This window comes from Epargyreus clarus, unplaced genomic scaffold (genome assembly GCF_041222505.1).
Source record: "Epargyreus clarus isolate Ecla_fem2 unplaced genomic scaffold, WU_Ecla_fem_2.2 ptg000024l, whole genome shotgun sequence".
Taxonomy (NCBI): Eukaryota; Metazoa; Arthropoda; class Insecta; order Lepidoptera; family Hesperiidae; genus Epargyreus; species Epargyreus clarus.
Window position 1 is genome coordinate 2,035,850 of NW_027332231.1, and position 19,055 is coordinate 2,054,904.

General features: G+C 33.9%; 2 protein-coding genes across 3 annotated transcripts in view; one reads left to right on the plus strand and one right to left on the minus strand.

Annotated features, from left to right (window-relative positions):
- LOC140752145 (L-dopachrome tautomerase yellow-f-like) overlaps nucleotides 1-19,055 on the plus strand; it is a 360,210-nt gene that overhangs the window by 14,850 nt on the left and 326,305 nt on the right. The window lies entirely within an intron of this gene.
- Nucleotides 1-19,055, minus strand: part of LOC140752090 (oxysterol-binding protein-related protein 9) — an 87,746-nt gene that overhangs the window by 6,890 nt on the left and 61,801 nt on the right. For both annotated transcript variants that reach the window (XM_073086252.1, XM_073086253.1), the window contains one exon: nucleotides 985-1,088. In XM_073086252.1, the coding sequence (XP_072942353.1) occupies nucleotides 985-1,088 (104 nt within the window). The remainder of the gene's footprint in view (nucleotides 1-984; nucleotides 1,089-19,055) is intronic.

The following is a 19,055-nucleotide window of genomic DNA, read 5'->3' on the forward strand; positions in this document are numbered from 1 at the left end:
AATGATGAATTTCTGCTGTACCAGGATTCGATCCCAAGTCAAACGATTTAGGATCAAATTCAGAACCCGTGCTATCAGATCTTTATGTATATGTGACTTTTTCTTTACTTAGCAACGACTTCACAACTTAGTTACCAAAGATATCAATGCATTTTTACTGATTTTATGTAATAGGTGGGTTCTGTTGTGCTATTTGGAATCACTGCTGCTTAAAATTGCAAAATCTGGATGTGATCTCAATAAGAAATTTTGGACTGAGTCATCAGTGCCGAATACGGCAAGTGAGTTAAAAATCCCTCGCTAATTATATGATCCTAGTATTCCTGTCACACGCCACGAATATCCTTTCGGTGAACAGATGCGCATGAGTCACGGTTCGTGCGAATACGGCGATCATGCTCAAAACGTTCCCTATTAGACATGCAATATGTTCCTTGGGTACATACTGTTATATTGTATGCCGTTGGAATAAAATAACAAAGGTAATCAGACCAGTACTTTCTCGATTTTTAAGGATATGATCCAATAAAACAAGTAAGTAATAACTAGAATAAGGTTCGACCAGGGTAGTACTACCGCCACACCTATTTCTTGCGCAAAGGGTGGTCTTTAGTTTTACATGGAATAAGGTAAATTGCTTGCTTATAATTTTAAAGGTGGAATTCTTTATGGTTCGGTTCTACCACCGCCACGCCTAGTTTTGTTTAATAACCGCAATCTCGGACGCTGCTGTGTTCCGCTTTAAAAAAGTGAGTAAGGCCAATATTATTTATCCGAGTCGTTCCAACAACAACAAATTTGTTTGGTAGGAATCTAATCTTATCTAGAATTACAACAACTATTTAAAAATACGTCATGCAGTGATCATCTTTATTTTTAAATTTTTAAATTTAACAATTTAAAAATAAAAATGATCACTGCATCACGTAGTTTTCACTGCAACACGTAGTATATGTTATTCTAGTTTGTATATTACATTCTCACCATCATAGTCGATCTCTCCATCTCGTGTGCGCGGTAGGTCGACGGCGGCGGGCGGCGCCGGGTCGGGCTCCGGCGCGCCCTCCGCGGGACACGTGCGGCTCGCGCTGCAACAAACAAACAAACAACACTTAGACAATGTGTATAAAAACAGATGTTTCAATAGAGTTTGTACTGAATCTGTAAACTGAAGAAACGTCATCCATACCACAAGTCTGTGCCCGTCTAACCAAGCAATTGAAAATGGATGTAGCCGTTTTTAATTCATGAGTTTAGTGCGAGGTTTCGATCCCTGGCCAAGCAGAAGACTAAATGAGTAATTTAGATTCTTGCCTCGTTTTCGTTTAGGGTCGTTTATTTCGTTAAGGGTCTGTGTGCTTTTGTACTGAATGGGTGGCCGCCAACGTTACAAATAGGTAAGGCAGTTATAAACGCCAATAACATACACATGGTCCAAAACAGGGTGTTTACATGTCTAGCTAAACTTGTGTCACCCTCACACATCTGTCAGCACAAGTTGCTCTATCTATAAACAACGTATTGTCTTGTCAACTAAACCTGTATCCCCTGGGGGTGCCTACGTCATCAGAATGCGTCAAGCGTAAAGCACGAAACCGCAACAGCGGCGGAGCAGCAATGGCTTTGTACAAACAAGTTCATCGCCCGTCTATAACCAAGTACCGTAATACGTGCTGTACGATTCAAATGTGAGATTTTGTTTTACGAGCTTTCTGTATAAACATCATCGGAATAATTCCAATTTACAAATCTTTTCAATTTGTACTAATGTAGACAGTGGCGGATTTAAAAAAAAATAAGGTGTAAGCTGTACAGTTTTTGCCGCCCCTGCTTCTACAATTGTCATGTTTTAGTTTCCCGTTGACACGGTTCCCGTTTTTTTTTTGCTCCTCACGCCCGCTCGTGACACGGCACGTTTAAGGCAGGAACGATTGGGTCCCCAAATTTGCCGCCCCAAAAATATAAAACATGCCGCCCCAAAAACTATGCCGCTCTAGGCTGAAGCCTACTCAGCCTATTGGTAAATCCGCCACTGAATGTAGACTCTACGATTTATGTAAACTTTAACAACCTTATATATTAAATTCAAATTTATATATTACTAGGTGACCCGGCAAACGTTGTGTTGCCATATAAATAAAATAATGTTAAGGGTGAACAACCCATTGATTCTCAGACCTCATACTGATACTGACTCTCATACATGATTTCTCAGGCCTCATACTGAATATACATATAAAATTTGGTGAAAATCGGTAAAGCCGTTTCGGAGCTCTACGGTAACTAACACTGTGACACGAGAATTTTATATATAAGATGTATTGTTCTAAAATACGAGTATTGTATAAATGTAAATCGTATAAATGTTCTATTTGGTGTTGGCTAATGGGTGTTGGATACATAAGTCCTGTAATTTACTAGTTTACTATTTACTATTTAGTAATTTACTAGGTACAAAATATAATTTCTCTTATATAGATTAATATTCAAAACTTAAGGCAAACAATGCCGTTAGACTTGGTACATTTTAAAATGTTTAGTTTCAATAACTTTAAATTATTTTCGTAGACCCATTTTTATTTTTACACTCCCTTGTTTAGCGTATTTGTTAAGTTGAGTTGTTGTTTGTATTTATTAAGTTGTATGAGACAAAGAGAAGGATACACGTTTGCCCTGTACGTTGTAATACATTGAAGGGACTTATGTTACGTCAGCGTTTGTTTTCCTGCGGTGGGTTGTTATTTCCATGCGAGTACCGTAGAGCTCTTTCCGACGTAAATTGTATGTTGTAAAACTCTTTTCTGAGTAAATTCTACGTGCGTTCCAGCTGTTAAATGTAGGGAAATGGAAAGACAATTATGACTTGAAAACAACGTTCACGTAACTGAAAAGCAGAATTATTTTATTTTCGTTTTGAAATTTGATATTTAAAGCTACATATATTGTAAGTAACAAAAACATATTGCAAGTAACAAAATTTGAATCTTTTTGTACATCTCAACTTATAGTGGAGAGCATATATTATCAAATAGGCAAATAGATAAAACTTAAGACTAAAAATATAATAGCATTAAGATTCTATAGTAAAACCTAAATAGACTTTTTGAGAGAAAGTTGCAGCATAAAAAAACGCTTTCTAGGCTCACAGCCCCACACTAGAATTCTGTGTCATGGGTGCTATGGACACACACAGAGACAAATACACAAACACCTAGACCCAGAAATAAAAAGCTAAATTCATCATTTAGATATCTGTCCGGGGATCGAACCCGGGACCCTCTGCGCGTCAGACAGGTATGATGACAGCTCTGCCACGCGGGTTGTCACATACTAATTAAAATTTACACAAATATTTTTTTATTAGTATCTTTAATCTTAAGAAAATTAAGTTGGTATTTCATATTATAAACCAATTATTTAAACTTATTCACGCGACATTTTTATTATTCAACAGTTGTTTTTTTTCCTTCAAGTAGCCATCACACGAACAATTGTAGTAATTCCATTTACGTCATTTATAAACACGGCAAGATACGAACAAAGGGCTAGACTAATTAAAGGTTTAATTAACAAGCGGGAACCCATACGTATCGGGTACCAGATGAGCGATCATTATGTATTACGGGAACACCGCATTGCGGCTGCGGCCACCGGGCGGGCGTTTCGCGCTCCCAGCCGTACGACAATAATAATAAAATACTCAATAATGTTATGTAAAATCGTGTAATAATATTTTCCTGGTGGTGTTACTCTGTTTGCATAAATCAGGTGTTTAAAAGTTTGGGGAGATTTTTAGAGATATCAGTTTTCGAAAAGTTACTAGTTATTTGGCAGGTAAACTCTATTATGGTTTTAAGTGGGTACGAAAACTTGAATTGCATTTGGCCATTTTCTTTGGTCGCTTATACGTAACATGAATTTAAACTTAAGGCCGTTTTCCTATCTCGCGTGTGGTTCTGGTCCAAACTCGCATTCTATCGTGTCACAGATTATTTTTACCCCACTACTGCAAAGCAAAGGATGGTTATCCTGTCAAGCTACCGTCATACATATGAGACAAGAAAGAGAGAAGAAAAAAAGGCCTTTGTTAAAATCACACACTAGTTACTAATTTTATGTAGGAATTCTGACCTATTTGTATTTAATGGTATTAGGTTAGTGACTCCAGTGAACTAATAAACCCCCATCTCCTTAACATAAAACGATTTGCATTGTTATCTACAACTTTAATAAACATAAAATGCAACTGGTATAAATTCTTAAAAGTCACATATATCCCTTAAAAACGTTTCGTCCCACTACGCCGCATTGGTTCGTCCGACGTCAATAAATCAAGTTAGGAGCGCAGTGAACGCATTATTCGCAGAGACGTCCTCTGAATGCGGTGCACGTTCACGCGAGATAGGGTTTCAGGTCACTGAAACTTTGTCCATAGTTCTATGCTGTGTTCTATAGCTTGTTCTAATAGAAGTATTAGGTTTTTAGTGAGCACGAAAACTTTAATTGAATTTGCATGCAGGTGAGACCTGCACGCGGACATGGAACAGCGTAACAACCAAAAAAGCCCTTAGTCAAAGTCACACGCTAATTAAGAATTTTATTTAGGATTTCTGACCTACTTGGATTTAGTGGCTACAGCGACCCATTAAACCACCTCTATAATGCAAATTTCAATGTTATCTGCAACTTTAATAAACATAAAACGCAACTGGTATAAATTCTTAAAAGTCACATATATCCCTTAAAAACGTTTCGTCCGTTTACGCCGCATTGGTTCGTCCGACATCAATAAATCAAGTGAACGAGCGCAGTGAACGCATTATTCGTAGAGACGTCCTCTGAATGCGGTGCACGTTCACGCGAGATAGGGTTTCAGGTCACTGAAACTTTGTCCATAGTTCTATGCTGAATTCTATAGCTTGTTCTAACAGAAGTATCAAATCGACTTATATTAATCTGAAGTTAATTCAGCAATTTTTACAAAATCTTGCTACCAAATTCTAATAAAAATAGTCTCATATAAAAATAAACTTTAACTTATTACAACTAACTATTAACTTATTATATGTGTTGATACACCTTAGGATATATTGCAAGAGCGCAACGTCTCAGGCCGGTAAACTTTTTAAATCCGAAGGTAAGAAAAATAATTAAAATATCTATTTATAGCCACGTTTTCCACATTTATTTTCAAATGCGTAACTTATTCCCTCTATAATAATACAGTTAAATGGGTTGGTTAGGTTTATTATTAGCTCCTATGTCCTTGAATGAAACATTTTTTATTTAAATAAATACTTTTCTTATTGCGCAGCATTGGTTTGTCCGACAACAATAAATCGTGAGAACGCGTCGTAAACGCTTCGGAAATGGGAACATTTCTGAAGCGGTGCTCGTTTACGGCTGCAATGACACTATGTAACGATACATTTTTCTGTAAAATTACCGCCTCTCTCATTACATTACGTGAGCGCATCTAACAGTAATCGCGTAAACATCAAGATGGAAAATGCCAAGATGGAAGTGTCTAGTACGTAATTGTCCAAGTTGATAAACAGACGAGGTCTTTTTCTTTTACATTATTTGAAAATATTTTATCATTACAGTTTTTTACTATTTTTGTGTTTCTATTGTTAATTAAAACTATTAAATCAAAATATTAAATTTCATTTGCCAATCAGAACGTTCCAGATACGTGATAACTTAATTCAAGTACCATTCTCATCTGTCTCCTCTTTCTTCTTTCCTTTCTTATGTTTTCTTCCTTTCTTTATTTTTGTTAAATACCATGATATAATCTTATAAATAATAATATTGACGATTTTATTGGACGTGATTGTCTCACCACGCTGTGATAGAAAATGACATGTGAAAACGTTTAATTGAAAAGCTTTAGTTGTCCAGACCTTCTTCAACAGCGACATTACTAGAACGACACGACCTAACTTCTCCAAGAATGATTTATTCACGACGTCAGATGGTCACACGTGTCGCAATTTATTACGAGTACATGCGTGGGCAATATCTACGTTTTTACAATCTGAAAATACAGATATTTTAGGTTCCGTATTCTAATTCGTTTTCACAAAATATTAAAAGATACTATCGGTATGAACTTGTTCTAGTAGAAGCTTTAAATTATTCCCGTTATATTTTTGATGTTTTCAATTTTGGATAGGCAAAAAATCGATTAATTAATTATTATTAGTACGGGTGTTAGTTCATTAACCTACACACTTGACTCTTATCTTAACAACGGAGTATCATTCGGACGACAAAAAGTTGTCGTGGGCGACACGAACAGACGGTAATTATAATTATAAAATTTACAAATAGCTAATAGCAAAAATGTTGATAGCATTCACATCTGTGTGAAATGATTATTAATGTGTATAGCTATTAGCTATATAGTAATATTACATTAGAGTTCAAGAGTTTTTTGGACGTCGTAAAAGACATGGTGAATTAATTATCCTGAAGTGTAGCGTTGAGAATATTAATATGGCAGCGAAAATAAAGATAGTACCAATATTTATTTAACATTGGCTTTAAAGGTGAGAAAAGGACGAAATGGTATGAATAAAACGCCAACTAAATTGGATCAGTAGTTTCCGAGATACAGCGGACATACCAGTTTACATATAAATAAACATAGCGGTCGAATAAAGAACCTCCTTTTTGAAATCGGTTAAAAATCTACTAAATACAGACTACCTATGTAAAGTGAATAAAGTGAAATAAAAACGAGTAGCGGCCTGTTAAGTCTTTTTCATCGAGTCACATAAAATGATGATGTAATTTGTCTCTCAAATAAGGGTCGTTACTTTCCCTCGAGTGTTTTATGTCTGTAGGATTGGCGTACGCGCCGTGAATTCCCAACTGAATGGTTTTCTTTACGAGTAACGGTATTTTTATGTTCAATTATAAAAGTAATTAACAATCGAAGAGACAGTAAACAATAAGCATTAATCAATCAATAAAGTAATTAACAATCTCCTCAGGAAACTTTCGAAATCAGTTAAAGAGAAAGTTAAATAATACAAATCAATTTCATTTCCTGAAAATACGCAAAAAGTGAAAGATTTACTTTGGTTAGTGTTTATTGAAAAAAAGATATATTATGAAAAATCTATAGAACAAAATATAAGGAAAACTTTTTAAAATTACGGTTGGAGATGTTATGTAAGAGTGCTTTATTGAAAAAGACAAACACAAAAAGTCATGACACATCTCGACACAACAATAGTGTGATGTTTTAGGGTACTCAATGCTTGATACTAGAGCTTTCACGATGTCATATGCTTTTATGACGTTACAGCAAACGAACTTGCAATCCATCTGATAACAAGTGATAACTGTCCTATGGACATCTGTAACCAAATAATAAAATTCCCTCTGGGATCATATCCAGGTAGAACCACTCACCACCACCACCAGTTCTCAATGACGGATGTATTGCCGCTCATGAGGCCCTTAGACCGACTCGCCAGAATTGATTTACGCTAGAAATACTTATGGTTTTCCGGTCGAACCATATACGTTCTTCCATCAATTAATTTCAAAGAATCAACCTTTAAACTTATGTAGATTGTATTCTAGTCTTCAATATTCTTCAGCTACCAACAATGTAACTATCAAAGCATTTATATTAATTTCTTCAGTAAAATATTCCACCCGCTTGAGAGCGTAAGTTATTCTATTTATTTGCTCCGGACGAACCGAAACGCCACGAATCCTTAGAGGTGCGGTGAGGAGTAAAAATGTCGGCTGGGGAATGCGACCCCCATTAAAAGGGAAAGTTTATGCCCTTTTAGGCAAACATTTTACTCGAAGCCAGCCAAGAAGGAAAGGGTACAGTGTAATTATTTATATTGGTTATATATGACTTGCTGTCGCCAGCCCGTTACTGGACTCGGGTTCAGAGTTCAAACTGAGAGGGCTTCACGCCATACTCCATTACGCTGGTCAAGTGTCGTAAAGCAAGTGACAATTAATTTCGAAAACGCACATGGGGGGGGGGGGGAAGGGGGGGTTGGTGCGGTAATAATACCACACAACCCTGCGTCGCTTCTACGGCACCGGGTACCTTTTGAAGATTCCCACTCGTAAAATAAAAACGAACGGTCGAAAGGTCTGTGATTCGAATCTTGAACCCTCCAATTGAGAGCGAGTTTAAACCATTAAGCTATCGTTGCTATGTATATGACGCTAACTTATTCTGTCTCCATGGCACGGGTCTCCCCTCAGAATGAGAAGAGTTAGGCCATAATCAACCGCGTTGGCTTAGTGCGTATTAATAGACTTCACATACCTTCGAGATTGACTGCTTCATACCGCATAATCAATTGTAAATTGGATGAGCAAGTATCGCTCATGACATACATATACTATGTAAATTGTTACGACTGAAGATTCATTTGGAACCCCTCGTATATCTAGTGCCATAACTAACAAAGAAGCTCACTTGACATGCTAAAATCAAATAACCGTTTGCAGCCAGTTAGAATAACTTGGGAATTCTTGATAAGGTTCCAAAATAAAACTAGTTGAATGTTACAGCTGTGATTTAGAAAGTTCACTGAACTCCACTATTGCATTCGATAAAAACGGACAAAGCTTCGCCAAAGCTAAGTAAAGTCAGCGCAGTATTAAATCTTATCTTCTTTATTAACCTAGAGTCGTGTTTCATCGCTGCTGTATAAGCGATATTGAAGAATTTTTCAAGGAAACTCATTTAAATTAATCTGCAAGCTCTTACTTCAAATACATTTCTATTTTTATACATTTCAAAAAAAATGTACTTTCAAATATAATTTCTTTCATAGTGAGTTTAAGTTTTAGATCTTGTACCTTAACTCTTTGGTAGACAGTAAAAATGAAATAAAAATATGAAAATCAATCAGTCTTAGCATCCCTACAATACTGTATGCACCGTATAACATGCACTTGATAAATTAATTAAAAAATATATACTTTACATGTAATTGTACATAATAAATTGTGAATTATATTAATTATTATACGAAGCATTTCAAATGAAATTATTATTTTTTGAATGGAATTACTTTGATGCATCCTGTCACTTGGGTTAATATCACTGTTGTTTTTAAACAGATAAATGAAATAGTAAATAGATATTGAATTATATAGCTTATTATGTGTAATTAAATGGTTTATGATTTTAGGAAATATTGGGAATAGTCTTAGTTATATTTTTTACTTATAATCTATAAATATTAGAGATAATCATTTGACTCGTTTCGTCACTGGCTATTGTCAGTAAAGTATAAAAGGACTTAAATTCAGTGTTGTGAGTTAGTTGCACCTCAACCAGAACGAAGTTAATATCTAAGGTACGTTATATTGTGATTCCTTTTTTATGCTATTAAGTAAAATGTTATTTAATAAGATTATTATAAATATAATTACAAGTAAATAAATGTTATTGATTTATTATTGCTTTATTTTCATTATAATAAACATACTTGTCTAAATCTGCCTAATAATTTATTTTACCTTATTTCAAATTATAACCTATAAATAAGAAATACGATGTCACGACGCAAATCATTAAAATAATAAAGTAGTGGAATTTAACTTGGTTTTTCTGTTTTTATTGTGCTTCAATAACCTACAAATATATTTTTACTTATATATATATAATAAATATTTAACACACTCAGTAACACGCAAATAATGGAACTCTGCACTGTAGGTACCGTTGTCATATCTATCTCAGTTTTACATTAGAAGCAAAGCAGCTATGATCTGATTAGAACAATGATGTAAGCCAGACTTATGTATAAGGAGATTTATCTTAGTTCTCAAGAGTAAGTACCTCTATGATTTCTATAACTTAGAACTCTACTTTAAAAGTCCAGATATCTACGGACAATCAACGTGTAAAAAAACTATTTTTATATAATATTATGGCACGGCCGGTGTCTGCGCGGTCGCATTACATAAGGTAGAAAATACGTTTATACATATTGTGTTGAAAGCACAGATTAGTAAAGATAATTCGCCGCCTTGAAATTGAATGAAGCCACAAACGGCTTATTAGTAAGTTATTTTTTTGAATTCTTGACAAATAAAAACATATTTAGAGAAAATTTACGAATAACTAATACTGCGTAATTTACATTATAAATAAATAATAATTTCAAATATTTTAGGGACATTTTAGCACGCAGACGTAGCAAAACTTTTTTACGCAACTATTGCAATTGTCAAAACTGGTTGCATTTTCTTGTTAGCAGTGAGTAATCTTTACTAATCTATGGTTGAACGATATAATTTCGATTTGCCACAGACCGTGTATATTGTATATAAGTACAATGTATATAGATATAAATAATTGTAGTTACAGATGTAAATATTAAAAATAACTTCTTACTAATTATCCTTAAAAGACCTCGTTACAAGAGAGAACCCGTCAGAAAATGGCGAGCGCAGCTGATTTTAAGTGGTGACTACTATTTGTGAATATTACGTTGCAAACTGTAGGGAAGACTGGAAGAGGGTAATAAATTTCTGGATTTTGCAGAGTAGGTATTTCATATTACTTATAACTTTATGCGTTTAATATTTAGATGATCTTAATATTTTTTAGAAAATGTTTACTAGTTCGTTTAAAGTAATAAAGTTATTTCAAAATAATAAATAATTAACAATACTAGTATGATTTTGACTTTACATAGCAGAGAATCAGAGATGTACTTTGGTTGGGGAAGGATGTCGTATGGGAGTACACGAGGCGGCCAAATGTAGTCTCTAAAGGGGTAATAACTTACCATCAGGTCTCTTGTGTTCTCATTTGCTTTTTAAATTCCATAATAAAGAGAAACACAAAAAAACAACACAACAAATTGACGAAGCTCTTCTTCGCCTTGATAATTATCAACTATGCGAAAATGTGCACATGGACAAACTCCACGAGTACTATGAAACACTTAGGGTATATATTATTCAACAAGGCTACCGACATTGTGGGAACAATCAGCTGTGGCCTTCGCACCGCAGTCTGCCAGTCAGGGCCAATTCTGGTGGAGTTATCGATCTAGGAACCAATTACATGGAAATATTTACAGAGGACCGATAGCGCAAATGTTTTGTCACAAAGGAGATGTTTCGTTTTCGGCCATCTCATGTACACTATATCTAAAAAACACGAATAATTTGTATAATTGAAGAAAAATACACATATATTTTGATAGCCTAAAGTATTCCTGTTTAAAAATATTTAAAATAAGCATTCCTCATTGAAGTATTAAATATGGCGGAATACTGTCAATGTCAAGTTTTCAAAACTGTCGTCGAACTTTTTACATACTCTTTGGATGTCGTTAATTCTGTATTTCGCTGTTTTTGTCGTAAAGTTATTGTTACCTTAGTACTTTACAACCTGGCTTTTGTTTTGGGTATCCCGTCATTATTTCTGAATTTAATTAATTATATTTATAATAATAATAACAAAACCACCTTTTAAATAGTATCTGGTTTTATAGATGTAAGTGACATGCCAAATTAAAAAAGAAGAAGTTGTCAATTTGATATGTGTAAAAGTGGATATATACATATTATATAATAGTGGACTCCAATGTAAACGTTGAATAAATATGTACTGATGAGAAGATTCCATTTTAATCCTGAATATGTTTCTGCTCTGTGCTGCTTACGATTTTGGAGTGATTCTACCTTACTTGTTTACCCAACTTATGTTTTATGGACTCTTGTGATTTTCGTGCGATCGCTGTGGATTGTGTTGACAAGGATTCAATATCATCAGGTAAAATATACATCAGTTAGTTGTATTAATCGTGAAATAATCGTGAATAATTTTAAACTAGAGAAGCTAATCTTTTTACATTTCTCTTTTTTTAGATAATTACATTAACAAGACAAGGACATTCTTGGGATGACAAAATAATCAGTTATTATTGCAACTGCATCGCTGGGCAACGAACCGTACTCGTAGGTAGTTGCGCTCACATTATGACCATTGTTTGATGTTTGGGCTGAGCTCGTCACAGGATATTACAGAACCTGCTACATGATTGGATGAAAATATTGATAAGGGAAGATATTTAAAATGAATAAATAATGTATATAAGTGAAGAATAAGTAAAATATTATCAAATGTGTACTTAAAGTTGTTTTATTTACACAATTAAATGTTTTAACTAAAATAAATTGGTATAGAAGTACATATTTTGGTATGTTCGTTTTAAGTCAAGATTTATGAAAGTAAATATAATTAATGTTTATCAAATATAGGCATTGTTTCTCAATACATACAATACGATATTTATATATCTACGCCCATTCGCGTAAAAAATATATTAAAAAGTATATAATGTATATAGTAAGTTAAAATAGGATGACAGATGACATTATTACGGTAATCACTACCGCCATGATGTTTTTCCGCTGTTGTGTTGCAAGCTTAAGTGTAAATTATTGTTTTTTAACAATTAAACGAATATGATTTGAAGAGAATGAACCCCTACGAATTTTTCTTTGCAAGTTTTCTTAGTTTTTAGTATAGTGTACAAAAGGTGGCCGGGAGCCCATACATTTTGAAACATCTCCTTTCATTTGATGATGATTACGATATTTAATAAATATCGACGTGGACGAATGGATAATTTTTATAGTTTCGCTGTAACTGCCGTGAGCACGATTTATGGTATTTTTTTTAACTATATGCTTATTTATCGTGAATATCCACAAATCCAAATAATAAAATATTGTTAAGCATGTAACTTTATTCACAATATTTAAATCACTCACATTTATTTATTATTATTTATTTTTTTGTGTCTGTTTTAATCTCATAGTAAGGTTTTAATGTCTGCAACGGAATGGCTTATCTGGGCTTGTTTTAGAAGCCCCCAAAAATCAAATAGGAAAAAAATATAATTTATTTCTTTTCGGTAACACCATGTGAACCGCCACCTGCGACCTTCAGGGCTGGAGAGCCCAGGGCCAGGGTCACGGTGGCGTCGATTGCACAATCAATAGGGTCAAGGGTTGCTTTGTTGCGGCCCGCCCTCACGTGACTGTAATGGGCATTGTCAGTTAATGACAGAGCTCGCTCTTTCTTTCCTTTGTTAAATATTCTTAGAAAACGATTGTATTGAAATTTACTTTAATTTATATGCACTATTAATTTTATTACGGAAAATGAAGGAATTTATACAGCTTTAATACTTAGATTCGTAGAAAAAATAAAATATGTTAAGAATGATGATTGATGTAAAGAATTTAAAACTATCTTAGTGTAGTTAAGAAACAATGCTAAACTACTCGTATCATTAGCGTTTCCGTCGGAGTGAGGCGGCGACTGACCGGATCTGCGGTCCAATTACCTCCCTAACTGATCCCAATGCCAATCAGCTGAATCTATAAGTCTATCAGTTTTAATCACTTCAATTCGATACCTTAAATCAGCGTTGCCCAGCCTTTTTCAGTCAACGGACCCCTAGAGAATCAAGCACAGTTTACACGGCCCCCCTTAATAAAATAAACAGCAAAAAAACGGATTAAGTATTTATTTTAGTTATTACAGGTACAAAAAAAAACAGAAGGTAATTATAACTATGAATAAATATAGTTCAAAAAACTAAAAAAACACGCTTTTATGATAAAATTAACTAAAAAGTAGAAAATCTAAATGAATCTAGGAATCAATTAAGGAACAGTAAATAGTATAATTGTGAAATAAATCTATAAAGTTTGAACGAAATCTGGCCGTTTAAAGTGGGTCAAAATCGCGCCCAAAGAAGTCGGTTACAAACATGCAAACAAACATACAAACATACAGGTGAAGCTAATAAAAAGCGTATAAAAATATGAATAATCTTATAAGGCCTTAAATCAACGTTTAGAGTATTTGACAGGTAATTAAATCGAGACAGTCACTGTGAAGTTTTGTTTACCAGAAAATATTCAAATACAATCAAAATTTATACATAGGTATACAGTAGGTATTCAAATTCAGCTGTAGTAAACAAGTTCGTGGAAGTTCTGAATGAAAATTCTCTGATGACGTATTCCCCATTATCGTAAGGCTGCACACACAAATCAGACTGCATTATTTTAAACAGTAATTTACACGTCAATAATATTTTAGATTCTAATAATTGTAATAATTAAATTTAATGAACTTAACGCTTTGGTTTTTGTAATTTACCAAATTACTAATAATTTGACAAGTATGTGTTAATAATTGAGCGAGTTTTAATTAAATCATATCGTACCTACCTAAAAATAATTATTACGAAATGGGTTTGTTAAATATTGAACAGGAAAAAATAAATTAGGTTGTAATCAGATTAGATTATAATTTTGGTTACGAACCATAAATACAGGGTCATAGGCAATCCAGGGACACACGATACATTTATTAAGCTGCTACCTACGTAATAAACAATAATATGACCTCTATTGTAATACGCTTACTAGTTTACTTAAGTGAGCCGCAACTATGTAAAGATAAGAAAGGCTTAAGAAGTTATGATATCTCGGCAACCATAAAAGTTATAGGTACTTTCTTACACACACAAACAAAACACTACATTCTATCGTATGACCACGATCACACACAAACACAAATCACTATTTTACACTCTCTCGAAGTCGCGAGCGCGTAATTAAATAAATATTAATGAAAGTCGCCCGCGTAAAAACGCCCTAAAATATTTATTAGGATGCATTTGGCACGGACGGAGACGCCGCCCACGGGCGCGAGAGTAACGATCGTCTGCGAACATTTTGGCAAAAGGCTTCAAACTATTCTATAGAACAACTGTTTATTGCCTAGTTAGTTTATACTTTTATTGAATTTCACCTTGAAGCATTATGCTCAAAAGTATAAGTGAAATTTCTATTTGTCTATCAGCCCTAGAAATGTACTGACGGGCATAGGACTCGAAATGGTGGATTTGTTGAAAAATCTTTTATTGTCGACTTTTTTCGACGACTAGTCGTTATATAGACTACATATTTCATTTTTCTTACGTGGGTCTACCTTTTGTGCCCCTGACAACCGACATGACCAGCCTCTAGTTACGACGCTGTCTGTATCTGCACAGTAATATAATGCCGTTTTATGGTTTAAAGGTTATATTAAAGTTGAGACACTTTAAATAATGTTACGAATAGATGTTAGGCTTTGTTAGTAGTTAGTTACAGAGTTCCATGGGCGGCAGTGACAAATTTCAATCTGGTTGCCTGCAGGCTGTCTTACTTCTATTACATAACATAATAATAACATAACCGCTTATCAGAAATAACCATACAGTTTATTTTAAGGTAGACATAGTGATACCTAAATGAGTTTTCGTACCCAAAAAGCTTAAAATCCAAGCACACTAGAATATTCAACTAACTAAATCGATCGGCGACGGATATAGCGGCTAATTTGGACTGAAACTGAAGCTTATTTATGGTAACCCGAATCTTGCGACAGGGCTGAATTTGGAGCTGTGGAGGCCACGGGGCAAAGAAGAAGTAGACGCCCCTAATTATCTTCAGACTTAAAAGAAATATTTTTTCCATGAAGTTATTAAAAAAATACTGCAAATACATATAATTAATTCAAACTGAAAAAAACATACATCTAATGTTTGGTTTTATGGGGCCCCATCTTCTGTTGGGTCCCCGGGATAGTAGCCCCATTTGCTCTACCCTAAATCCGGCCCTGTAGCTTCTCGTTTGATCTAAACCAGCGTTGGATGTTCAAAGGTAATAAATACGCCATATTTTAACTAACTCCTCATATAACTTGTGTTTCTGAGATGAAATATGAATTATAAATATTAATCTTCCGTTGAGTAAATAGCGTTATTATATTTTTTGTATCCTGAGTAAGCACCTTCAAATTTCAGGTTATTAATTTCCCAGAAAATGAAATATTAATACGTACCTACTTTATCTATTATTTTTTGTAACTAAAATATCAAAATATATTTCAGTACAACATAATTGTTACTTGGACCTATGTTGGATAGTGTAATACTAACTAATATTATAAATGCGAATGTGAGTCTGTTTGTTTGTTACGCTTTCACGCCTACCTAAAAAACCTATTGTCTTGAAATTTTGTATACATGTTGTCAAAAGTCTCAAAAAGTACATCATATATAGCACAGTACAAATATGGAATATTCCATATTTGGTATACAGTGGGTATAGTCCGGGCCAAACTGCTAGTTCGCTCTGAAGTTCGCGAGCAGGTGTAGTCATACAATTTGCTATGGAGACGCGATTCATTTCTATATTCAGAGCGGACTAGCAGTTTTACGCGAACTATACCTCTTATCACGAAAAAAGTAAAGATTGATAAAATCAACTATTAAACATCGACCTCTGACCGCGAACGAAGCCGCGGGTAAAAGTTAGTTACATATAAATTGGTTCAACAATTAATTACCCTGTACTTTTCCCTAATTACGTGTATTTTTAGCTAAGTATCGGTGTAAATATATTAATTACATTAGACCACTGAACTTTGGTAGGTTTAATCTGCGTGATTGTGCATACACCATTATTTCCTTACTTTTATAATATAACATTTTTTAATATAATTGATAATTGAAACTTGTTAATTTATAAAACACATTTTAACATACATTAGGTTGATGTATCGTTTACCTTGCGCGTGATTTTAATATTCAATCTGTCCGTTTTTAGCTTACCAAAGATCGAATTTAGTCAATTATTAGCAGGCAGGTATTGTTAAATGTCAAACCTTGATAGGACATTGGCGGAACATACTGATGACTAATAACAGGCTTAAGGTACGAGTAATAAGAGTATAACTACGAATAGAAAAGTTTTTTTATCATTTCGCTGTCAATATGGGCTAATCACGGAAACTATTGGACCAGATTGGACTTTCACTTAAGATATAGGACACAGATAGTAACATAGTCTACTTTGTATAACGAAAATATTAAGGTATCCCCAGAAATTTAAAAATCTTCACATATAAGCCACTATCAATAACGTACGGAGCTATAGATAGATCATTATGGAACAGTCACCTAACCATAAAACCACGTCTTTACCTAATAAAAGTAGCATTTTCAATATTTATACGCAAGTTTAACTTCTAATTTAATAGTTCTACAACATATACCAGTTACTATCAAGTCACGCGCTAAACAGGATAAATAATATGAATATAAATATAATAGCGTGTTGTAAAAACATCAATAACGACCGACTTTTAATTACTATGTATCACGTATCAGCAAATCTTATAAAAAACCTGCTTAAAGTTGTCAACACAATGTGAACTCGTTCCGAACGTGATTTCAACACGGATTATAACGGTAAAGTGGGTAAGGATTTTTATATACTCGTGACAAAGATATTAAATGTTAATTAATTATTCTAGTAAGACTATTTTGTAGACTACAAGAATTAATAGCAGTTATTTTATTTTTTTGACAATCTGTTATATATCATCACATTTTGTAATATAAAATCATTAATTTTATTTAGTTATCCATTAGACTATTACTCTCTAGCACTGAGACTTTCATCAAAATAAAATAATTATAAACTTTTGACATTATTACCTACTAAATAATATGTCATATAAATTAATTAATTCGTACAATATAATGATATGTTTGGCCGACTCCAGCCGATTCGACTACGTTATATGTGGAGAGACCCTTTAGCAAATTTCCCAGATCACGTTTATGTCCGTGGGACGTAGAGAGCTAAATATAGCTGTTTTCCATTACGTAGCCGAATTGCTTTATGTATAGGAACGGAGTTTAACCTAATTTATTACTATATTTTCATGTAGTGAACGTAACGATGAGTTGGAAGACAACCAAGTAATATATGGTCATATATCAATAAACGGCCATTCGAATTCGACACGAAATTCGTCAAAAGGATGTTGCATATTTATAAGATTACTTGTGTTCTTCATTGTTCACTAGTAGATCAAATAGTCATACCAGAATTTTGTTTTTAATCTCGTATGTCCCGTGATATGCAGGATCACAAGCGAAATATTAAATAAGCAATGTTAAATATTAAACAAGCGATGACTTATCGGCAATTGAGTAGTAGTGATTGTATCCATTAGCCGTTGTACGACACACTAATTAACCTGGTATCGAAATCGAACTCACATAAAAACAACAAAAATACAAGTGAAAATAAAAACTTGCGTTTAATTTAATATTCAATCAAAAATAATGCTTATGAATGACAAAATAATGTGTTTTGGTCAGCCGAATTGTTTTTGTTAAATGTGAAGAGTCCCTTTAAATAGTAGCTACATCACGTTTCACAGACGCTCGGAGCTAAATATAGTTGGTACCCATTACGAGGCCAAATTGGTTTAACTCAACTAACGGAGTTTAACCCCTTGTTAGGTAACAGCAGATTTCATGCAACGCATAAAGTAAACGGATTTAAGAATAATCTAATGGTAATGAAAATAAGCCCACTGTCGACTTATTACTGTCACGTGACTCACTTCTTTCTTCAGAATAGGAGTCAAACCATGGTTATACTGGCTAATCAAATTTCGGGTGTCTAATTTAGGTATAGAATACTTTCTACTGCTTTCTACACTCACAGCCCTACACTAGGAATCTCTGTATCGTGGGTGCTATGGACATACAGAGACAAATTCACAAACACAGAGACAGAAACCTAAATGCATCATTTAGATTTCTATCTGGCCGGGGATCGAACCCAGGACCCCCTGCGCGTCAGACCAAATCAATTAATCAATTAAAAAGATCCTTTCTTATGTGGGTTGTATGTTACTCAAAATTTTGTAATGTAGATTTATGTAAGGACTTATGAACTAGAATATGGCGTTTATTAACTATTCCTATAGTGTTTATTGAAGTGGTAATGACAACGTGCATGCTTTAGACGTATTGTACTCGTCATATGTAATATGTATACCTAGATAATTGCCTAAGCTTTTTATGCGTACATTATTACCTAAGTTATTTCAAAACTATTATATTTAGTCTGTATGTAGCAGACGATTATATATAAATAAAATAAAT